General features: G+C 48.0%; 1 protein-coding gene across 1 annotated transcript in view; it reads right to left on the bottom strand.

The window, feature by feature from the left end:
- The window catches only part of LOC122374440 (TBC1 domain family member 25-like), a 106,073-nt gene that overhangs the window by 37,200 nt on the left and 43,688 nt on the right, over positions 1–25,185 (bottom strand). The window contains exon 3 of the mRNA XM_043353209.1: positions 6,951–7,119. Coding sequence (XP_043209144.1) covers positions 6,951–7,119 — 169 coding nt within the window. The remainder of the gene's footprint in view (positions 1–6,950; positions 7,120–25,185) is intronic.

Here is a 25,185-nt window from a genome sequence, read left to right as displayed (position 1 = left end):
TTTGGCTATAAGTCGGCATAAGAAACGCATTTTCATCGGCAAAATTCGCAAAGTACCAGGTGGTTTTCCGATACCGTGCACGCCTCCTATCCCCCGGCGGCCGACCGGAGGAGTCAGTAGCGCTCCACTCACGACTTTTGGCGATAGCTCAAAACACCTTACAGCTAGAGGGCTGCTATTTGGCACACCTTATCTTTGCTTCCATACGCATCTTTGGAAACCAATTGCATTTCCGTCTCAGGTCAGATCACTGACTTATGACGTCACACGTGAACCTCTGCAACAGTCCCAAAATACCGAAACTTCGCAATGCCCTCGGTGCCAGAGGGGCTGTCACAGCGAGATGATACTTACAGGACCTAGTATCCTCTAGGAGTCTCAAAACTTGTATATCTCGGATTTCTCCTAGAGGTCACATGAGGTCAGGCCGATCGCGTGACGTCACCATTACAAGTCAATGGGGAAAATATGGAAACTGTAATTTTGACGCCGAGAATGATCTAAACCTAGCTCAAGCACATGGAATCGCAATTTCATGCAATTCTTGCAATGTCAAATGCTTCACTTTTGCATCTTTAACCTAGCGTGACGTCATTTATGACGTCACAAAGGTCGCAAGTTTCTTCGTCAATAACTCCTGATAAAATTGAACTGGCAAGTCTGAAAGTCGCCAATAGACTCGGGAAGACCTACCGAATCGAATGATATACGATATAACCTCCTCCGACCAAGTTCGTGACCTGAGTGCCTCTGACCTGGCTTTGACCCGATGTGAACACCTTATGTTGACCCCACCCAAACAAAAGTGAACCATTTTGACGCACCGGAGCATGACAAACATTATGGTACTAAAATCGCGACTCTGCGCCGTTTTTTGGCAATGTTATTTCTGAAAACCCGATATCGTATTTTGGCCCTCGGGGCACTTGACCTGACCCTCAGAGGCCACCAGTTGACCTGAGACTTTTTAACCGTGCATCAATCGCTGCGTCCCCGGTCCCGTAACGGCATACATGCTTGTTTTTCCCGCGAGGCTAGCTCAATTAGGGCGAGGGAGTCGTACCCGCCCACTCTCGTGGCTGGGGCGTAGGTATGTAAAAAAACTAAAAAGTCTGGTGATGATTGATGCAAGATTCTTACAGATAATGGTAGATGAAGGTAGGGCATCAGTTATTAAAGACAAGTGAAACAAATTTGCAGCCCCCAGTAGCATTGATTTATGCATTAAGGGTTATAGAACCATAGGCGGCAGAACGGGGAGGGCACCGGGGCACCGTGCCCCCTTTAATTTTGGCATTTTAACATTAGCCCTATGGGCGTTGCATGGAAAGAATCGGACCGAAAGTCGGCAGTGCCCCCCCCCCCCCTTAATTGAAGGTGTTCCGCCGCTACTGTATAGAACAACTGTAAGCTGCAGGCTCAGCTCTTCAGTTTCTACCTATGCCTGCAAACACAATAAAATCAATGGAAGAGTAATAATAGAATAAATGCATTTTATTGATGCTATTCAAGTATCAATGGTGACTTCAATGGTGTATGTCACCGATGATTCAATATTATTTGCACGGCATCATTTACCACCACAGTCTAAATATTTAACGTCTAAAATAATGCAGTAAAATAAGCTGCAGATTCTGTCTGTCGACAAAATCTGGTGCCAACTCAAGGTCAAACGGAAAATGTGGTCACGTGACCAATGTCCGGCAGCTGTATAAATAGGTTCAATGGCCTGCCTGGGCCTGCCTGCCGAAGCCACCGATCCGATTTCGTCGGAAAATACGCGTAACGTTATCAAAACACGGTCGCATGCTTGAGTCATTTTCACAAAAGTTTATTGACTTTTCGATAATATTTTGGGTGGATATTGGTCATAAAAGAATGCTCTTTCCGAATATGTAGGTTTCATAGCGATTGATCATCGTTTTCAATACGTTTTGGTGTTGTAAAGGACATCGCGCTCCGTGCAAATCAAATTTTCAAATTAATTTTTCATAGAAATGGTACGGAATACGGATCGTCACTTTTTATTTGCTTTCCTATTATTACACGTACAGCCCTCTGCAGACTGCGTGGTAGGTATTCTTTTTTCGCCAAAACCGATAATAACTCAAAGGCTAAGTTATCAGTCGGTCGGATCTCATTGCATATAGATGCACCATGCTCCACTCCTTCGATTGGGTATATCACGGAACAAAGTATACGCCTGGTGTAGCAACAAAATGCAAAAGTTCGTTTTGGGGGCGGATATAAACTTTTGTGTGTTGTTGCCAAACTAGATGGAAAATATATACCAAAATAAGCCCAATCTAAGGTGCGGAGTCTCGTGCGTCTTGCTGTTACGATGTCCGAGTGACCGTTAGCATAGTATTCGCGTTATTCTCGGTTTTGTTGAAAAAAGAATACCTACCACGCAGTTTGCAGAGGGCTGTACATTTGTCTGCAAAATGATACAACATCGATTTCATTTTCATTCCGTCAAGCCGTTTTCCAGCGGCATCGGTTTTCTTCCCACAATGCATGAAATCGGTCATTTTTTCACAACCGGGGGTGCTGTCTTGCACGTGGCGCGTGCTATACTATGAAACCATATCAATACGCTAGGCCCATCTCTCCTCTATCCAGTGGTGGCAACCCCACCTCGCTTCGGCAATCTGTCGCCGAGTTTTGGGCCCGGGAAGTGGGCGTCGCAGGCCGGTTTTCGCCCGATCTTCGATTTGACCGTTTCCAGTGATAACCCTATGGCGCACGCGAGCGCGTGCTGACGGCGCACCCCTGGCCCGATCACGCCCAAATTTTAATACCAAGGCCGCCCACGCCCACAGATTCGGCATGCCAAAGTTCACGCCGATACGCGCTGGCGGAGCGACTGATCCTGGCCCGGCTCACCCAAGGCCGTATATAGGAGGTAGAATGGTTAGCCGTTTGTTTACATCGGTGACCTTGACAGATGACGTCAGCGGGTGTCTACCAATCTTCGCCAATATTAATCTTCCGAGGATTTTATACTCTAAGGCAGTTTGATATTAACCTTTAGGCTCCCTTTGAGCCTAAAAAAGATAATTTACTGCACAGCAAAGTCTTGACAATAACTCGACACCCCGTGACGTCATCTGTCTCCTGAGCTCTGCCTATGTGGCAGCATAGAACCGTAACCCCCTGGGCTCACCTACCTCAGTGAGAGCAGGGACATGGTGCCGCCGGAGCAGGTGGGCTTCCGAGCTCACCGCTCTGTGGAGGACAGCATCGGCCGCCTCGTGCAGGAGGTTCAAGATTAGTGATGTCAATTACGGAAAATCGGAATACCGATACCAAACCAAATAGGCAAATACAACCAAAACCATGGAGAAATACCGAAAGCAAACCAACTTGGGAATATGAGAGAAATACCAACTTTTTACCGATTTCTTAGCCTCTTATACATTAGTGAGGATTCATGATACCAACAAAATACCAAACACATCAGGACTGAAATACCAAATACCAAGTTGGTATCGGTTTGGTATCGGTATACCAAAAAGTTGGTATCCGATTGACATCTCTATTCAAGATGGGTGGCAGCTCTCCCGACCGAGACACCAGAACCATCAAGACGGCGCCACAGCGCAGAAGTACGTCCTCCTCGCGTTCGATTTTGCGAGGGCGTACGACAAAGTCGACCACCGCCTCCTCAGACTGCGGTTGCTGGAACAAAGCCTCCCGGCTTGCATGGTGAACTGGGTGTGGCAGTGGCTTAGAGATCGTCGAGTCAAGGTAGAGGTGAACGGGGTGCTCAGCGGGGAGAGAGTGTTTAGAGCGGGCCTGCCCCAGGGCAGTGTGCTCTCGCCGTCCCTGTTTTTGTTATGGGCGGCGAACTTGTGCAAGATCTCCGCGACATCCCCGGTGTCTCACCGTACATGTACGCGGACGACACCGCAGCACTGTGCGCAGGGAACTCCATCCAGATAGCCAAGGACAGGGCCTAGAGGGCAGCAGACGCCCTTCTCGCCTGGGCAAAGAAGTCGAAGATGGTCGCTGCAGCTGAGAAGACCCAGATGCTGGTGTTGTCGCAGTGGCACTGCGACGCAGTCGACTGCCAGATTAAGATGGCGGGGAAGACAGTGTCGGCCACGGACTCCATCAACCTACTCGGCGTGCAGTTAGACCGTCTGCTCCACTTCGGCCCCCACTGCCGCCAAAAGCTGAGGAGAAAGGTCCGCCCACGCACCGCGCAGCTGCGTCAGCTGTCCGGACGCTCCTGGGGCCTCGAGGAGGACCTGCTCCGGACAGTAGCCAGTGGCTATGTCCGAGGAGCCCTGGAGCATGCCGCAGCAGCCTGGCTTCCTGCCACGCCGCCCTCCCACGTGGAACTTCTGGAGAGGGAAATGAGAGCAGCGGCGAGGGTCATCACGGGGTGCACTCGCAGACTCCGTCGGACGCGCTTATGGCGGAAGCGGGCCTTCTCCCGGTATCGGTGAGGAGAAGGACACTGGCTGCGCGATTCCTGGCCAAGGCGACTGCGCTCCCCCGGAGGAGCCGCGTTATCGAGTGGCCGCGTCGGACGCCCCGGCCCGTCTACGATCCGTGACGGGCTGGAGAACCCTGGGACGAGAGATGTGGGAGGCGGCCGGTGTCGGCCCCCCTATCGACCCAGTATCGCAGGCGAGCGTCCCCCCGTGGGAAGTGAAGAGCGGGGTCACCATCAGCCTGGACGTGGGACCACTACCACTGAATGCGACTTCCACACAGATGAGAGACGCGGCGACCTGTCACCTAGGTAGCCTGCCACAGTGAGCGACTTGGGTTTGGTCCGACGGCTCGGTAGAGGGAGGCATCACAAACGGCGGCGCTCGCGTTTTCATTGAGGACCCGGACGGCCAACAGCACCTACTCACGGTGCAGGCGGGGAACATCTGCTCCAGCTACCGTGCTGAAATGGTAGCCCTCAGAGAAGCGCTGAAGTTCCTGCTGGACCAACAAACCCTCCCTCCTGAGCCGATCGTGATATGCACGGACTCCCAGTCAGCACTGGCGGCACTCCGGGGTGGCCCCTCTACTCAAACAACACTCATAGGAGGAGAAATCTGGGCGGCGCTTCAGCAGCTGTCGGCCCGCGGCAGAAGTACCTACCTGCAGTCGGTACCTTCCCACTGCGGCCTAGCATTTCCAATTCCGCCAATGTTGCCATTCCTTTGGATAATAAATAATCCCTCGAATAACTCATCTACCAGATCTAACCTAATTCATGGACCAGTTCAGTTGTTGCAGAACGTGGCCGCGAAAGTTTCATTGTTTGTTCGCTAAATATTGTTGCCAAGTCAAATTTCCCTATGTGTAAAAACGTTGTTCTGACACCAGCTTTATAGTTTTATTGGGAGCTTTCGAGAGCACTTCGGCTCCCTTCTTCAGCCAAGTCACACAAAACACTAAAATACAGTAATACAAAACATTAATATGTCCTTCGGTTCGAGGTCGAAATCGTAGGTAGGTATAGGTCAAGTAATCTTATTTCTTTAAAAAGTCATGCGTTGCCGCTTAACCCTATTCCTGGCGGGCTCCGCCGGGACAAGGAACTGGCGGGGGGGGGGCCGATTCGGCCCCCCCTTCAGATCTCAAAAACTACACGTCGCAGCGACAAACGGCGAACGGCGTTTGATAGGTCGTTTAAAGATCTACAACTTTTACATAAAACATTTTCAGGTCAGGTCAATATTGAGGTCACCAGAGGTCATCAACGATAAAATGTTTTGGAATTAGTTACCTATATAACTTTTAAACTAAGAAACATAGAGACATAAAACCAATACATTTTTTGTTGCTCTCGCCGAGGCGATGCGAAATAAGTATGTGATGACCTTCACAGGTCAATTTAAAATTTGACCTGAGGTCAAGGTCAGGTCATTCATCAATGAGGTTGTGGGGTATGGTCATGCTGCATACCAAACGACGCGCCTTGACCAGGCGAGCAGTTTAGTACCACTTACAAGTCTTTAGCACCATCATGTCGTGATTTATTGACAGAAAAACGATTTATGACGTCACATGACCTCAGATGACCTTTGCCGGTGCCCCTGTCAATTAGCGGCACCAGGATCATCACCGATGAGATAATCTTCCATAATACTGAAAGAACTGGGTGGTTTTGACTCGTTTACACGAAGCAGGAGGCGTTTCAATATTTTCCCATAGGCTTGCAATGTAAAGGTCACGAGTCTGGCCTGACCTCAGGTCACAGATATGAAAATTCTGAAATATTCAAATTGCACATACTGGTACCCTAACTAAAGCCTGAAGAGAAGAAATTGATCGGTCAAAAACTCTAGCTCTGGAGTGATTGCAAACTTTTCTGAGGTAGGGTCACCAAACCGCCTCTGGTGACCTGACCTGAGGTCAGATCAACTCAAAATTTTCAGAAATGTTGCGTAAAAGCCTTTTAGAAAAAGTCAGAAAATTTGAGCTTCCTAGCTCAAAGCGTTTGGGAGATATCACCATAAAACCTCAGGGGGGGCTCCTGAGGCCCCCCCCCCCGCCAGGAATAGGGTTAAAGAAACTAAGCACACTTTTCCAGCAGCCATTCGAATGGCATGCAACTCAGGACTCTATGACCTCTCATTTGGTCACAATGTCATTTTAAAATGTGTCAGTTTTTCGTGAACAACCCTATATGATAGCCCTTTTACTAGCGATAATTTCCAATTTAATAATTTTGTGTTATTCACACTATGTTCAAATTGCTCCACCTGTTCAAATTACCCCACCCTACCCTAGTCACCTGTAGTGTATTGCTCTGCCCTGGCCTCGGTGAGGTCAAGGCTTTTCCATGACGTCACTGCCCCGGTAGCGGCGGGACGCGCGTATGTGAGCGGAGCGGCCGCTGCGTCTGCCCTGGGGCGTTGTGAGGTCGGCCGCGGACTGGGAATGGCGGCAGTGTAGTTTGAGAGCCAATACAGACAGGTACGCTACATCGCCTTTACCTGATTAATCATGCTGCCCAGCAGCCGTGCAGACGGTGGCGGCGCAAAGGCGCGCTGCTCTGACGGCTTCTTCAGCTGGCCGGGTTCTGGAGCTGACTCGAGCTCCCAGTGGCCTGACACGTCAAACGGGCGCAGCTCGATGCGCAGGTGCAGGTACGGCTCTGAGGCACTGCCGGACGACAAACAACGCTATATGGTCAAATGGGAGCCGCTGCTAGTAGACAGCAGTAGCACAATAACCCTCATCGTATAGCTAGGCTAGACTACAAGAAACGCATGCACGTTACGTTACCCTTGTAAACATCCGCAAAGGTGCTTAACTAAACTCAACTTAACTACCCATACCCGGCCCAAGCGGTGCACCAAATTCGAGCGCAATCGGCCGAGCCGTAATCGAGATAAAGAACCAGCCCCTTACACGTGCGCACGTGCAAACTGAGAGCTACACCCATGGTAATTGTATTTCAGTTGAGACAAGTAGTGATAATAACACGGAACAAAAATGATAGACGAACGCGTTTCGGCTAAATCGCCGTCATCAGCGTCTAAAATGAGAACAAGAGGCACACATCGAGCAAATATCACAGTTCAATCGTTTTGATTTTTACATACACTTTTAAACAAGCTGTTTCCGCCGCCGGGCAAACGAGTTCCTTTTAAAAGTAAAACACAATAGATTAAAAGTAATTTCCTACATGCCGGGGTATGTCTTAAGCACAGCACGAGCCGGGCAGTAAAACTATGACCAAGAAACTGTCGGTGTCAAAATGCCATGTTATTTGATAGGCCGGGCAGGAAACAAAAGTTTACTGCCCGAGTTTACTGCCCAGGGCAATGACCTCTAAACTACAGTTTATTGCATTAGCCCAGAGGTATAATTGACAGGGAATGTATAATTGACATCATTATTGCATGATATTTGCCACGTAAAATTAGAAAACTAACATTTTTTGGTAAAAAATATCTGCTCTGCTTATCAAGGGTTTTGAAATATTTTGCATTGGCTACAAAGCCGAAATTATGTTAAGATATGCGCCTAACAATCGAAATCCGTTATCGCTTGTTACCTTATCTTCGTTTGTTATATCCACTGAGACCTTGGGCCTAAGTTATTGCGTTATCATTTGACAGTTGTAGTCCTTTCCTCGAAACAAACATATAAAATATGGAAAATATAATGTATTTCACGAAAGTTTACCCATAGGGCATCAACAAAGTACGATTACATAAATAAAGAAAAGATTCTTGCAAGAGCACTGGAAAATTCACGTTTAATCACTTGGATTATTATGCCTTCTTCTTGTTCTTATGTCCTGGCAAATTATTCATGTACCTATTATGTTCCTTGGATATCCAGTTGTTGTGCCATTCTGAGTTGATATTTTCAGACGCGATTCTTTTTGAAGTAAGGTGTTTTGATGCATTTTCTTCTATAAATTTCCTTTAAAGCTTTATCCACAGCAGTAGCGCAATCACTGTTAGGAAATTATGGACAAAACACAGCAGTAGCGCAATCACTGTTAGGAAATTATGGACAAAACACAGCAGTAGCGCAATCACTGTTAGGAAATTATGGACAAAGCAATTGTATAAAAGTATCACCAAAACCTGTCGAAACTACTTAGCAGGTGTGCGGCATGTAGGAAAAATCTTACTGACCTCAGCCGTACGAAATTATTTGGAAACTCGGCTTGCAAAATTTGACTCCGGCCCTCGTGCTCCGCACTCGGGCCTCCGTCAATTTTGCAAACCTCGTTTCCAAATAATTTCGTCGGCCCGGTCAGTAATATATATTACTGGTTTTAACGGTAACAAATCATCCGGCAGGAGGAAAACAAAACAAAAGTCGATCAACTAATCAAAGTCGAGATTCCGTACAACCAAGTACAACTAAACAAATCAATATAGGGTAAGTGCGGGTAAGAGTACGCGGTTGGTACGAGTACGCAACAGCGTTTTTTTGTTGGTTGTAAATGAGATAGAATACCCATCTTTGGACCATAGAAGGGACTTTATATGGCGCATCTGCAGTCTGCACAGCAACAGGCAAGCGTGTTGATGCGTTTTTGTGGTCTTGGTAAGCGTTTATTTGTTTTTGACCATATACGTTTAACGCTGAGGGAGAACAAAAAATTGTGTGGTAGTCATCTGTCCTCCATTTTCGCTAATTCTTCTGTATGATTTAGAGCATAGGCTTATGGTGTATTGTAAGACCACGTCGTTTCTCGAATCTACCGATGCGTTTCCAAACTAGGATATGAAGTTCCAATAGGTGACACTAGGGTGACCCGCGTGCTCCGCAACGCGAAAAGGGATATTTTCGATCGGCGGGTGTTCGGTTGTTCTTGTGTCGGTTGGGTTATCTATCCATTTCGGTCGATTGCTTTTTGACGGCTAAACGTTTTGGTTAGTGGAAAAAATATCCATCGCATCGAGGTGCCCGTGTCTGATAAGCATGCTTTCCACTTCAGAATCTGTCAAATCTATATTATGAATTATAACATGTCCGTGCGTGCGTTCTCCATCCATCCGTGTGTCATGACTTATGTGTCTTAATGCGCCTGAAAGGCGCCGCGTATCGGCGTGAAATTTGGCATGCCGAATCTGTGGGTGTGGGCGGCCTTTGTATTAAAATTTGGGCGTGATCGGCCCAGGGGTGCGCCGTCAGCACGCGCTCCCGTGCGCCATAGGGTTAACACGGGAAACGGTCAAATCGAAGATCGGGCGAAAACCGGCCTGCGGCGCCTGCTTCCCGGCTGTATAAATCGGCAACGGAGGGTCGCAGCGAGAAGCGGGTTACACCACTCGATAAAGGAGAGATGGGCCTAGCGTATTGACATGGTTTCATAGTATAGCACGCGTCACGTGCAAGACAGCACCCCCAGTTGTGAAAAAATGACCGATTTCGTGCATTGTGACGGGAAAATCGATGCCGCTGGAAAACGGCTTGACGGAATGAAATCGGTGTGGTGCCATTTTGCAGGCAAATGTACGTGTAATCAGAGGATAGCAGATAAAAAGTGATGATCCGTACCATTTCTTTAATAATGAAAAATTAATTCGAAAATTTGATTCGCGCGGAGCGCGGTGTCCTTTACAACATCAAAACGTATTTAAAACGCTAATCAATGGCTATGAAACCTACATATTCGGAAAGAGCATTCTTTTCTGACCAATATCCACCCAAAATATTATCGAAAAGTCAATCAACTTTTGTGAAAATGACTCAAACATACGACCGTGTTTTGTTAACGTTGCAGGTATTTTTCGACAAAATCCGATCGATGGCTTATGGCCGGCAGGTCATACAACTTTTGACAATATAGCTATCAAAGCATGGGCTGCAATGCACCGCCCGCAAAGGGGAATTCCAAACACTGAAAATAAGCGCCTATCAGTAAACAGCACATTATTGTACTAGGAATAACTCAGCAGCTACTGGGCCAATTAAACTGAAACTTGGACTGTGGGTGGAGAGAGCAATAACCTGGCGATGCATGGTCATTGGTCATGTGTGACAGGCAGGGTGGATCGATTGCACGTGCGCACGTGAGGGGTCCGCTTCTACATCTCAAGAACGGCTGGGCCGATTTCACTCAAATTATGTACACTGTTAGGGACAATTTAGAAAGGTGGCTGGCACAAGTCATCTGGAGTCTCAGCTCGCGCGTGCGCACGTGCAGTGGGCCGCTTTTATATCTCAAGAACGACTGGGCCGATTGCGCTCAGATTTGGTACATCGCTTCGATTGAGGGTGAGGAGGTTATGAGTAGGGTAAGGTACGGTATGTGTTGAAGGGTAAGGTATGAGTAGGATAGAGTGTGGATAGTGTATGGGCAGGGCATGGTACGGTATTGGCAGGGTGGGTTATGGGCAGGGCAGGGTATGAGTATGGGCAGGGTAGAGTAGTGTAGGGTAGGGTAGAGTTCAGTGCAATAAGGGCCCAACTCACGAAAGGCTCTAACAACTCGTAACCAGCACCGAGACTTCATACCGTTCAATTAAATCCAAACCTCAAACTTCACCTAGCTCATACAAATAAAAATGTAACCTCATACACCCAAACTAATGGTCCCATCAACAACATCTATCGAATCTATACAGTTATCGCGCAAACATGGCCATCTAGTCTATCTATATTATGAATTATAAGTCGTCCGTACGTTCTCCATCCGACTGTCATGCCTTATGTGCCTTATTGCGCCTGAAAGGCGCCGCGTATCGACGTGAAATTTGGCATGCCGAATCTCTGGGCGTGGGCGGCCTTTGTATTAAAATTTGGGCGTGATCGGGCCAGGGGTGCGCCGTCGGCACGTGCAAAAGGGTGCTCCCATAGGGATAGCATGGTGTCGGCGAGAGCGGCGGTCGGCCGAAAATCGGGCCGACACGGCTCGCTTTCCGGCTTGATATCTCGGCAACGGGTGGACGCAGCGAAAAGCGGTTGCCACCAATGGGTAGAGGAGAGATGGGCCTAGCGTATTGATATGGTTTCATAGTATAGCACGCGCCACGTGCAAGACAGCACCCCCGGTTGCGAAAATATGACCCATTTCGTGCATTGTGACGGGAAAATCGATGCCGCTGGAAAACGATTTGACGGAATGAAATCGGTGTGGTACCATTTTGCAGACAAATAAACGTGTAATGATAGGAAAACAAATAAAAAGTGATGATCCGTACCATTTCCTTAATAATGAAAAATTAATTGGAAAATTTGATTCGCGCGGAGCGCGTTGTCCTTTACAACATCAAAACGTATTGAAAACGCTGATCAATCGCTATGAAACCTACATATTCGGAAAGAGCATTCTTTTCTGACCAATATCCACCCAAAATATTATCGAAAAGTCAATAAACTTTTGTGAAAATGGCTCAAACATACGACCGTGTTTCGTTAACGTTACAGGTATTTTTCGACAAAATCCGATCGATGGCTTATGGCCGGCAGGCCATACAACTTTTGACAATAGCTATCAAAGCATGGGCTGCAATGCACCACCCGCAAAGGGGAATTCCAAACACTGAAAATAAGCGCCTACCAGTAAACAGCACATTATTGTACTAAGAATAACTCAGCTGCTACTGGGCCGATTGCGCTGAAACTTGGACTGTGGGTGGAGGGGACACTCACCTGGCGATGCATGGTCATGTGTGACAGGTAGGGTGGATCGATTGCACGTGCGCACGTGAGGGGTCCACTTATACATCTCAAGAACGGCTGGGCCGATTTCGCTCAAATTTTGTACACCGTTAGGAACAATTTAGAAGGGTGGCTGGAATAAGTCATCTAGAGTCTCAGTTAGCGCGTGCGCACGTGCAGCGGGCCGCTTTTATATCTCAAGAACGGCCGGGCCGATTGCGCTCAAATTTGGTACGTTACTTTAATCGAGTATGAGAAGGGTAACGATGTGTTATCAGTAAGGTAGGGTATGGGAAGGTTAGGGTAGGATAGGGTGGGTTTGAGTTCGATAAAGGCAAACCATGAGAAAGGCTCTAACAACCCGCAACCAGCACCAGCATACCATGCCGTTCAAACAAATATCCTACTCCGACAAAATAAGACAAATAAAAATCAAAGTTCCCACACCCAAACAAATACCCCCTCAAACGCATCTATCAAAACGCACAGTTATAGCGCAAAACATGCCATCTAGTGTGCTTTATAATTTACGATGCAGATCTGGTTAAAGGTAGTGTGCCAGCTTTCTTGGACCGTATGGAGTTAATGGCCCAGATAAGGAGAACCGGATTTTTAGAACTTATCCATACCTTCAAAACTCATGGAAACGTCTTAAATTCTTCAAATTTTGAGTACCCCAGTGCAAAATTCGCCCCGACGGGTTGTCGGTCGTACCCCAACCACATTTCACACCACTATGAACAATAAATGCACACACTGAAATCGCTATTACCGATATGCTCATCCAATCAAGTTTCGATAAACCCGTTCATCATCATCTCCTGCGGTTTCGAACACGCCTGTTAGGTGGCTTCTGATGCTCGTCGAGGTCGGAATTTCCAAATACGCGTGGTGCGTCGGGCCGCGCGCTCTGACTTCGGCCAAGAAAAATGCGTCAGCTGATCATTGTCATTTCTGCCACTTGCGTGTGGTGAAATGGGGTCATAACTTATAAGACGGCTTTTTCATATCAATTATTTTACATAAAATCATATTTCAAACCATAAATAATGTTCGACAGCCAAATAAAAGAAACAATACCAATACGGGCTTACAGTTTAAGGCTCGACATTGTGTTGTCTACGATTAGACAGCTGATAACTCATTCCCGTACGTCGTATGGTCGTAACACTATAATGACCTTTGCTTATTGTCACAAGTGCACCGCATTCGCGATTGTTGCCCGACGCCTGTTTGCAGGTGAGCCCACTACAGTTGTTATACATATCTAAAAACCGAAAAACTTTTAGGCGAAAAAGGCACTATTCCAGGCCCATTTTTGATTTTTTTTGCGATATTAGGTAAAAACAGAAGCTTCTTATCCTAGGAAAAATAAAATGGGAAATCTTTCAAAGGTGGCATACTACCTTTAAATGTAACAGCAGCATTTGTCCACTGAACTCTAATATATACTGGAAGGAGCATTGGTGACTTGTTTTTGTCTATCGATTTCCGCCATGTTGTGTATACCAGAAAATAAATTGCATGTACGGTAGCAGAGGTGCAGTTTAGTGAGAGGTACACTACTCAAAAGTGCTGCTGCTTCATGCTTGCAGTTTGATTGCAGTGATCAACTTTTCAAGACTTTGGTATACACAACATGACGGAAATCGTTAGACATTCTGGCCCATATACGGCCAAGGCGAGTGCCTCCCCCTGCATTTGTCCTGATTAAGTCTTTTCCAATGGATTCTAGTTTTCTTATCGCCTTCTTTTCTTGGATCGATACTCTACTGAAGATAGAATTCATGATAGCAAGTAAAAACACATTCCAAGTTACATACATTTTTTCCGGACCGGTTTCGATATACTCCCTATATCATCCTCAGCGAGACTATGTTGCGCAAGATACAATTATAAGTTAGGACATTGCAACATGACAAAGACGTTAAATATTAGGTCACCATATTGGTAGATATATCATATAACAGTGCAAAATTATAGAATACCAGTGAAACGATTATACACTACAGATGACGAAATTTTAAGTGACACAGCGACACAAAAATAACAATAGTACACGTGAATGACGAAACATGGTTACTTTTGGAAAAGGATCACACATAATCTAGCACTAGCTATTTTACACAAGTCTGGGGCCATCAAACAAACTAAGGTATACTTTAAATTTGTACTGGCGGTTGATGTTTGGGTTCCTGTGTCTGATGTAGGCTCCTTCTAGCGCACCCAGACGTCTCCGGTTGGTCGTTGAGCAGAGGATAGTGGTGCTCTCTTCTAACTGTTTTTTAGTCAAGGGATCCGCGTGGTGTTCATCGTTATGCTGTTCTGGTGCTCCTTTGTATTTGTGTCCTTGTAGTCGGTGATCTAGAGTATCCACTGTTTTGCCGATGTAAGCGTTACCAGGCTGGAGTGCGCATCCCTCCTTGTTACATTTATACTGGTAAACAACATTGGTCTGTGACAGTGGAGCCTTGTCTCTTGTTAGGCCATGTACGCCTGGGCGTACATGGCGGCCGTTGAAGAAGAGGTGCTTGCCGTCAACAAACCGTACGTTTATGCTCGGTATGTTGACGACATATACGTCGACATCGAAAACGAAGAAGCGTTGTTAGCGCTCAAAAGACGCCTTGAAAAAGAATCAGGCTTGAAGTTTACACTTGAATACAGTGTCAACAACAAGATCAACTTCCTGGATGTTGCAGTGGACTCGTCAGGCTCGCAGACGACGACAGACGTTTACCGGAAGCCGACTGACGCTGGTAAATGTCTCCACGGTCAGAGTGAGTGTCCAACCCGCTATAAAGAGTCTGTGGTCCGGGCATATGTACATAGGGCTATCAAATGTTGTTCGTCCTGGGAGCTGGTCAATCAAGAGATTAGAAGAGTGAAGCAAATGCTTACGAACAACGGCTACCCAATAAACATGATTGACAGAGTAACAAAGAAAACAATGGCGAAACACATCGGACAAGAAAACGACAGTGAACGCAGGGTGACAGGCACGACCCACGTGCTATACTACAAAAACCAAATGTCCCAGGCGTACAAAACAGACGAGAGCGCCCTCCGAACCATCGTTCACCGAAACTGTAAGCCCGCCCAACAAAACGACAAGATCGACCTACGAATTTACTACATGTCACCAAAAACAAGATCCCTAGTCATGACCAACAACCTAACAAGAGACAAGGCTCCACTGTCACAGACCAATGTTGTTTACCAGTATAAATGTAACAAGGAGGGATGCGCACTCCAGCCTGGTAACGCTTACATCGGCAAAACAGTGGATACTCTAGATCACCGACTACAAGGACACAAATACAAAGAAGCACCAGAACAGCATAACGATGAACACCACGCGGATCCCTTGACTAAAAAACAGTTAGAAGAGAGCACCACTATCCTCTGCTCAACGACCAACCGGAGACGTCTGGGTGCGCTAGAAGGAGCCTACATCAGACACAGGAACCCAGACATCAACCGCCAGTACAAATTTAAAGTATACCTTAGTTTGTTTGATGGCCCCAGACTTGTGTAAAATAGCTAGTGCTAGATTATGTGTGATCCTTTTCCAAAAGTAACCATGTTTCGTCATTCACGTGTACTATTGTTATTTTTGTGTCGCTGTGTCACTTAAAGTTTGAATCGAATTTCGTCATCTGTAGTGTATAATCGTTTCACTGGTATTCTATAATTTTGCACTGTTATATCTACCAATATGGTGACCTAATATTTAACGTCTTTGTCATGTTGCAATGTCCTAACTTATAATTGTATCTTGCGCAACATAGTCTCGCTGAGGATGATATAGGGAGTATATCGAAACCGGTCCGGAAAAAATGTATGTAACTTGGAATGTGTTTTTACTTGCTATCATGAATTCTATCTTCAGTAGAGTATCGATCCAAGAAAAGAAGGCGATAAGAAAACTAGAATCCATTGGAAAAGACTTAATCAGGACAAATGCTGCTGTTACATTTAACCAGATCTGCATCGAAAACAACTTGCTTCCCAAGTTTACGAATGTTCGCCTTTATAATTTAGGCGCGTAGTTTTATGACAAATTAAAGGCGTAGATAATTTTCACTAAAAATCGTTTTGCAGAGGTTTGAAACATTTATATTTTTAAGAATACTGTTGCTTGTCATGCAAACGTGATGATTGGATCTTGGAGAGAATTGAATGTTCTTTCCAATGATAGCATTTTCAATTGTCAAACGTATCAGGTTAAGCAGCAAAATCCGTGTAATTATTTAGTGGCACATTTTGGACAAACACCATTTAATTCAGCGATTTTTTCCACATTATTTTTGATCAATTAGCTTTTCACAATTTTTCCATGAGAGACGGTACATTTTTATTGCTAATAGGCGCTGTTTCAACTCATTCCGTCTGACGATCACCTGAAATTAATATAAATTCCAAAATCCGTCCAAAACGTCCATTTTTCAAAAGAAAGTGTCCTCCCCGGTGCACGTGGCGCGTGCCAACCCCTGCACCGCACACCATTCGATAGCCCGTTCGATTCTCTACACGATGCTGTTTTCCCCGTACCGGTCGGGCCCACGGTTACCGAGATATTGCACCGGGACCGGACCCGTGTCGGGCAAATTTGGCTGTTTTCGCCCGTTTTTCCAGCCGATTAATACATGTTAAGTCTATGACGTGAATTTGCACTTTTTGGGCACGCGCCACGCGCTCGCTATCGATCCGATCGAGCTGAGACCCATCAAAGGCACGTTGTCCATCCTTGTTCTATGAGTTGCGCAAACTTCAGCGCGGTAGGTGCAACGGTGTGACCTGTAACCCGCGCTACGTAGCACCATGTCGCGACCTTCGTAATAGACAGAAACTACGTCACCACAAATAGTAATATAGACAAGCGGCTGCGCCACTTGCTTTGCTGCGTGGTCATAAAATGCGGCACCAGCCAATTTGCTTTCGAATGGTGTTCGATTCAAATCGATGTGTCGCCTAGAAGCATAGATATGGACGGAAATGTGAAGAGAATTTAAAAAAAGAACTGTCCTGAGGGCTTCATTGGATGAAAGTTGGGTGATACGGGGTCAAGACGGGTCATAGGGGTCAGCCCTGGTCATTTTGGGTCAGGCCAGGTCACATAGGTCACCTCTCGTGCGATGGGATCAGCCCGGGCCACCGTTCTACTTTTGCCTCCACCACTACCCCTACCCCTACCCCTACCCCTACCACTACCCCTACCACTGCCCCTACCACTACCCCTACCACTACCACTACATCTACCACTACCACTACATCTACCACTACCACTACTACTACCCATACTCCTACCCCTACCACTACCCCTACTACTACCCCTACTACTACCCCTACCCCTACTACTACCCCTACCACTACCACTACACCTACCCCTACCACTACCACTACCCCTACCACTACCACTACCACTACCACTACCACTACCCCTACCCCTACCACTACTACTAACCATAGGTGGGCACGATCCGTTCCTCCGTTCCTCCGTTCCGGAACGCCGTTACAATTTTTAGGAACGGAGGAACGGACTCGTTACATTTTAAGAAGGGTAACGGACCAAGTAACTTCCGTTACATTGGTTGTTCGTTCCTCCGTTACACTTTACATTTTAGTCCGTTCCTTCGTTCCTCCGTTACTTTTCGTTGTCCGAGCGGGTTGATCTTTCAGCTAACCCACAGAGCCGGCGTTGCAGTATGTGTTCACAAAGTTCAACACGGGCGTCCTTCAAGCGCCTCAATCTAGCGCATGTTTCAATGGGAAACGATGTGCTACGTGCAAAAAGGGCTACCCTCTCAGAAAGTGGCAGCGGAACATCTTTAATTAAGGGAGAGGGGGTGGGGCACTGCCGAATTTTGGTCCCATTCCTTCCATGCAACGAACATAGGGCCATGGATGGAGATAATAATGTTATCTCAGTGTTATCTCATCCATGATAGGGCTAATGTTAAAATGCCAAAATCAAAGGGGGGCACGGTGCGCCGGTGCCCTCCCCCCGTTCCGCCGCCTATGCTCTCAGATGCCAACCTGGAACGTCTAGTGTTCGTGAAGGGCAACCGGCATCTGGCCGGGGACAAGTGATGTGCATCAGTACCACCAGACGTTCCAAGGTTTAGTGTCCACTGTCCAATCAGTGCCCGCTGTCTTGGTAGATTTGGTGGGCATTCCTCTTTCTCGGTAGGTTTAGTTTGTGTTAGAAAAGTCTAAAAAAAATATGTGAAATACATAACATTTTAACGTTTTTTTTGCGGTAACGGAGAAACGGACTAAAGAACTTCCGTTACATTATATGCAGAGGAACGGAGGAACGAGTAACGGAAGTCACGTTTTGAAGGAACGGAGGAACGAGTATAGAAACGGAGAAACAAAATATAGAAAAGGGCATGTGCGACACATGTTTTATGTGTCATTTTACTCATAGAATTCAATAGGCACACTCAATAAGTGATATGGACCACCTCTGGATGAATTTCAGGTCGAGGTCAGGTCAAGGTCAGGTCAAGTGAGGTCAAATTTTGAAGTTGGTTGTTAACGCCTAAAAAGGCTGATGCAGTTTTTCACGGCGAATCGAATGGTGCTATTTTTGTTTCCGTACGAGGTCTAAAACTTCCAAAAAAACAATTTTTCAAAATATTTGTGTGTCGTGACGTCATAAAATTTTGAATAACTTCCACATTTTTGAACCGATTCTTCTAAAAATTGGTATGTAGGTGCACATAGACCACTTCTTCGACATATATTCCGGTTTTTTCGATACACTCAAAATTTTTGATTTTATAAATATTTTCCCAAAAAAGTCATTTTTTTAAAACATTTGGGCCAAAATCCAGAATTTTCAAAAAACCGAGATAGCCATTTGATAGACAAAGTAGAATCACGTATATCCTTTTTTGTTACGTCTTGATTCCTTTAAAAATGAAGATGTTAGCGGCGTTTGAAATTTTGCCACTTTTTAGGCGAAAATGGCGAACATGACGTCACTAAAACGTCATTTTCTCAAAAAAATTCCGACGGATTTCGCTCAAATTTTCAGGAAACGTGTTAAATTGATGTATGATAAGGTACTGAAAGTTTGACGACGCTGGCATAACGCGTTTAGAAGTTATTGGCGAAAAACGGGAGGGGGGGGGGGGGGGGCAGATTCTGCCCCCCCCCCAGCGGGGCGCGGGTTAACTAAAAACAACTTATTATTACGGAGCGAGCGAAGCGAGCGTAGTCTTTCCTTAGATTAACGGAAATTTCTGAGTATGAGCGGCCGGCCGGCCGGCCGGCCGGCCGTGCGGACGCTTTTGCGAGGCTTATATCTCAGCAACCACTTGACCGATTTACATGCGGTAATTTTTGTAGGGTAGCTTCATTCCTTCTACCAAGTATTGGACTATTGCCGATGCATGTGGGTGACCCCTTATGCACGTGCCACGTGCAAAACGAAGAGGTGTCAGTTTTGTAATTGTTGCAATATCTCGGTAGCTACTTGGCCGATTGCGCTGAAAGTTGGCATGTAGGTAGGCACCCACTAGGCACTGTATATCCATGTGCCAGAGTTGGGGTGCTGCTGCACGTGCGCACGTGCAGGGGTCGTTTCCAGATCTCGGGAACGGCTCGACCGATTGCGCTCAAATTTGGTACACAGTTAGGGACCGGTTAGTAGGGTGCCGTGCACAAGTCAGTTGGGACCCATTTTGCACGTGCGCACGTGCAGGGTGCCGCTCCCAGATCTCGAGAACGGCTGGGCCGATTGTGCTCAAATTTGGCACATCGCTAGAGACCGGTTAGTAGGGTGCCGTGCACAAGTCAGTTGGAGGTACCCCCTCGAAATTTCGCACGTGCAAGGCCCACCCTCTCGCTCGCTCCGTTAGTCGCCCCAAAAGGCGTTATACTGGTTATATACTATTTGGTTGCATCAAGGCTATAGAACTCCAGGTAAGGACACCAGCCGTTTGACCTTGAACGCCGCCGGCCGGCCGATGACGTCATTGGAGGCAAGCCGGCTCGGCGGACACACAGGGCGAATGCATAACGGAGGGGCGTTGGAACGTTGCGGGAGCCAGGGAGATATTTTAAAGTGGTTGCATACCACCATTGTTTGTTGATTGATCTACAGACTGCATCCTTTTAAACCTCGATGCATCCTAGGCCTGGATGGTGCGTACATTCGTGGAACGATCACCCCGTCCGACGTCCGTGGTCGAAGCTGTCGCCTGTCATAGTATTTAAGACACTAAGACTGGTGCAATAACGGCGATCCGATCCCGTTTCTGGCGAATTTAGAGGGGTCGTAAGGACCCAGGCCGAATCTGACCGTCTATTTTTAGGGAAACGGGGTGGGTGAATTGACAACCGATGGCTTAAGAGATGATGAGAAGGGATCCCGTCGTCGATTGTTGTTTGACAGACAACACATGTTGTACTGGGCGTATGACCATCAGAGGTAATGCCTGAACGTAGGCAAGCATAATTGGTCTGTCATATTGTTTAGGAATATAAAATGGTAATGGAGATCATTGAGGATATGATCTTTACATTACGGGAATTCACTAATTACTACGGCCCATAGGGGCACCGCCGGAGCTGTTGTTTTGCCATCGGTCCCAGGCAACTCCAGGGAGCTGCAGTACCCGGCGGCCAAAGCGGCCACCTCGTCGACTCGCAGGTCCTCTGGGATTCCGTGATGCTTTAGTGCTTCACCCACAGAAGCACGGGCATAACAGTAGGATGTGGGGCTAGGTGTCTGTCCACCTCTTCATTCAAAGAACAACGTGTACAGCGCCTGGTCCCGCCGAAGCTCGGTATCGACCGTGACTTATTCACAACTGGCGGATCCAGGAAGCGGTATTGGACACTGCGGGGGCTTACCCCATAAAGGTTTCTCGGAATTAATTTAAAAAACTCGGATTTCGATTCCTTGCGCACTGCTTTGCGGTGTGATTAACCAACATTTCCTCAGAAAAGTTTTGAAGTTTTCATTTATTCTCGAAAATCGATTTCGGGCGCTGCCCTGGTTGTTGGGGAAGACATTTGCCCCAAATGCCTTCCCCTGGATCCGCCAGTGGCCGTTGCCCCACTCCGAGCTTGATTAAAGACGTCTTCAAACCTCACCAGAAACCGATGGTAAGGTGAATTTAAATCCAATAACTCATCTCTGTCTGCCCGCCTAAATATACTACACATGGTACAGCACCCGGCCCTGTCGGAGCTATGAGCCGATCGTGATATTTTCGGCTTTCCCCATCCCAAGCTCGATTAGAAACGTTCTCCTTCCCCACCCGATTGCTGATGTCAATTCAAATTCAATGCCTCATCTCTGTCTGCCCGACCATAACCCATTCATTGCACACCGTTCATCGCCCGGCCCCGCCAGAAGTATCCTAGCGCGCTGAGCAGTTGCCTCCAGCCGCGTCATCGCGAGGCCCCGCGCGGCCCATAAATGAATACATTGCGCGAATAGCCGTGTCGCCCCCCTGGGTTGCATTTCATTGAAAGTATCCACGGCCGGCTGACGGCTGGCTGCCCACAGTTTGCCACGGCTGTGGGCGGCTGTGGCTGTGGAGCCACGGCTGCGGGGCGGCTAGGCTGTGGAAAATTGCAGCCGTGCAGAACTCTAACTCCCGCCTTTAAACGGACACATCAGTTTAACAAAAGCTTTTGTAAACAAGTAATTGGCGGAGAACCGGCACTACGGCACTATCTTGTTGACATACCGCTTCGCTATTCGTCCTCTGGTCAAAACCATTGCCGACCGCACCAGCCCATCGCTACTTGTTCGTAATGCCTTGACCAATGACCAATCCAAAGGGCCGTTTTTCTCGTGGAAACGAATTGTCGACAATGACAACAATATCTCCTACTGCTAAATTTGGTCTAGAACGTTGATGCGACATTCTTTGTTGAAGAAATGGAACATATGATCTTCTCCACCGCGTCCAGAACTGTTCTGCCAGATGATGCGCTTGTCGCCACCAAAATATGCCAAGAGCTCGTTCTGGGGGTAGCGTTTCCTTGTCAAAATATAAAGTTTTGCTCTGTTCAGAACGATGTGCAGTTGGCACAGCACTGGATACCTTTCTGCTGTTACAGATTATCTTCGATGAACGAAATATACCCATGGCACTTAGCTGCTGCAAGTCTTTTAATGCACCGATAGCGTTCTCCTCTGTCTCAACGGATTTCAAACAGTCGTCTACGCTCAAGCGCGCACACAGGATTTTTGAATGGGGGGGGGGCACGACCTTCGAACTGGGCCCCCCATGCCGAAGGGCCCCCCGCCCCCCCCCCCCCAAAAAAAAAAATACGGCCCACGGGGCTATATTTCGGTTGGTTTGAAGCTTGAGCAATTGGTTTGTCAATGCATGGTAGGTAAAACAATTATTTCGGTACCAGCTTAATTTTCAAAACATATATATTTTCACGCTTAGCATGTTTTTTTAGCATGTTTTTTTTTCGCGGACCCCGGGCCCGCGAGTCACCCGGTGGCCCGGGGTCAGCTCAGGCAAGGATGTATCCAGGACCTTTCGATGGGAGGAGGAAGGCACGGTGGGTCCAGTCTCACTGGCAGACGGGCCTCTTTAAAACGGTCTTTGCATGAGAAAATGTGGAAAATCGGCAAGAAAAAGTATCATTTATGCCCGAGGACTTGGCCGTAAACGGCGTCAGAATGACGTCATGTTCTGCCGATTTTAATGCAAACATTGAACTACGGTAATCACTCTCAGGAGCTCAGTTTCTGAGCTAGATTCAATTCCTTTGCATTGTGGTGCCGCGCAGCCCACCGGCACATTATTTAGTTGCGGCGTCTCCGCCCAAGTGCGCTATTGTTTTGTCGCGTGTGCGCAAATACTGTTTCCTTTTCAAGTACCTTCTGATCTCGTTTTTAGTATTATATTTAAATCGTATTATCTTCGCTATTGTCTTAAGATTATATAATGTTACTTGCGTTCTAAAATAAGTTTATTGTGCTTTAATTGGCGTAATTATTTCGTTGTTTTCTGTAAGCCCGTTTCTATCTTTTATCTAAAATAGTTTGTGTTTCTGGCACTGTCGCTTCCGCTCCATTGTTATTCCGGCTCTCGTTACACAGTTGTTTCACATCTCGATATATCTACGCTAAATATAGCTTTTCTACAGTGCACAGTGGCGTCTGACAGGCTGAGTATTCGCGCGAGCTTTCCTCACGTTTTTCCTTAATTTTTACCGCTGATCTCTCGTTATCTCGCTTACCTAAACATTGTCTTTCGTCCCACGTGTCATTTTGGCAGAACAATCATTTTCCTTCCAATCACAGAGCACGTAGCCTTTACCTGACCACTTCATAACTGGTGACCCCGACGTGATTGTTTTGCCTGCTTTTCCTGTGCTTTTGTTGTCATTTTTTTGTCTGTTTTGTTGATTGACCTCCCCACCTGCTCGTCGTGATGCCTGACCCTGTTGATGATGGCCGTGCCCTCTCCGGTGACACTGTTGTCCCTGTGACTGGGGGTGCAGCAGCAGCAGCTGCTCCAACTGACTCTGCCGCTGGTGCTGTCCAGCACGTGTCAGTGAAGCCACCAGCCTTCATGGAGACGGCTGTCCAGGGCTGGTTCGCGATCATGGAGGCCCAATTCCATCTGGCCAAGATTACCAGCGACACCACCAGGTTCTACCACGTCCTGGCTGCCCTTCCGCCCACCACAGTCTCCAAGCTTGACACATCAGTGCTTGGTTCGAGCAGCTATGCAACCCTGCGGGATGCTGTGTGCTCCCTCTATGAGCGGACTAGGTCTGAGCTATTCGATCAGCTCATCAGCAAGGTCCAACTGACCGGACGGCCTTCTCTTTTCGTCAGAGAACTACAGGAGATTGGCTGCAAGGTGGGGGTCGGCGACGACCTCGTGAGACACAAGTTGCTCCAGAGCCTGCCGCCCACCGTGGGAACTGTCCTCGCAGCCCAGCGGGACCTCACGCTCCACCAGCTGGGCAAGCTGGCCGATGAACTGATGCCTCTGCTTCAGACGTCCCGCTTAGCAGCAACTGCCCAGCCTCAGCCGCCCTCGACCAGTCAGCAGCAGCACCAGTGGGACCATCGTCCTGCCGCCCGATCCAGTGGCCGCAGTCGGGATGGACCTCTACCTGCTGCCAGCTCCACTCCACGAGGCCTGCAGCCATTCTACAGAGACCAGCGACCACAAGTCTGCAGGGCGCACCTGTACTTCGGCCAGGAGGCCCGCACGTGCAAGCCCTGGTGCCGGTGGCCGAAGAAGGGGGACGCCAAGATGGAGCCCTCCTCCCGGCGTGGTTCTCCCCAGCGTCCGGGAAACTAGAGGGGCAGGCCCTCGCGACTGCGACGCGCGGCCTGCCACTCTTTCGAGTCGCAGCCCAAGCTGGAGCCAGCACTCTACACTTCATCGTAGACACTGGAGCCGGCGTCTCTCTGGTGCCTCAGGACGTCGTCAAGGGAGCCATCCTGCAGCCGACAGCTGTCCGCATCACCACCGCCAGTGGAGCGCCTCTCCCAACGCATGGTGAAGTACTGCTCTCCTTCGTCATTCCTGCCCTCCGCCGTTCTTTCCTCTGGTCGTTTGTTGTTGCTGACGTCACAGCTCCCCTGCTCGGCCATGATTTTCTTGCCCATCACAACCTCCTTGTTGACTGTGGTTCCCAGACTCTCCTGGACTCCGTGACCTCCCTCCGTTCTCCAGGTGCTCCCGTCGACCGCCCCGGTCCCGGCGCCTTCCTGGTCAACCAGAGCGACAGTCTACCACCGGAGGTCCAGACACTCCTGCAGCAGTTCCCCTCTCTGCTGATGCCGCTGCAACTGGGAACAGAAGCTGATGCGTGCCCGATTCCAGCCTCCCACAACATCGACACCGGCAGCTCTCCACCGACGTTCGCCAGTCCGAGACGACTCCCGCCGGACAAGCTGGAAGCTGCCAAGAAGACGTTCGACACCCTGCTGGAGGCTGGCATCATCCGACCGTCCAACTCTCCCTGGGCATCGCCTCTGCACATGGTCCCGAAGAAGACGCCCGGGATGTGGAGAGCGACAGGGGACTACCGCGCGCTGAACGGCAAGACCAAGCCAGACCGCTACCCGCTGCCACACATCCA

The sequence above is a fragment of the Amphibalanus amphitrite genome, unplaced genomic scaffold (genome assembly GCF_019059575.1).
Source record: "Amphibalanus amphitrite isolate SeventyFive unplaced genomic scaffold, NRLGWU_Aamphi_draft 001657F_arrow, whole genome shotgun sequence".
Taxonomy (NCBI): domain Eukaryota; kingdom Metazoa; phylum Arthropoda; class Thecostraca; order Balanomorpha; family Balanidae; genus Amphibalanus; species Amphibalanus amphitrite.
Note: the sequence above shows the minus strand (reverse complement) of the source record. Positions and strands in the feature narration are given on the sequence as shown.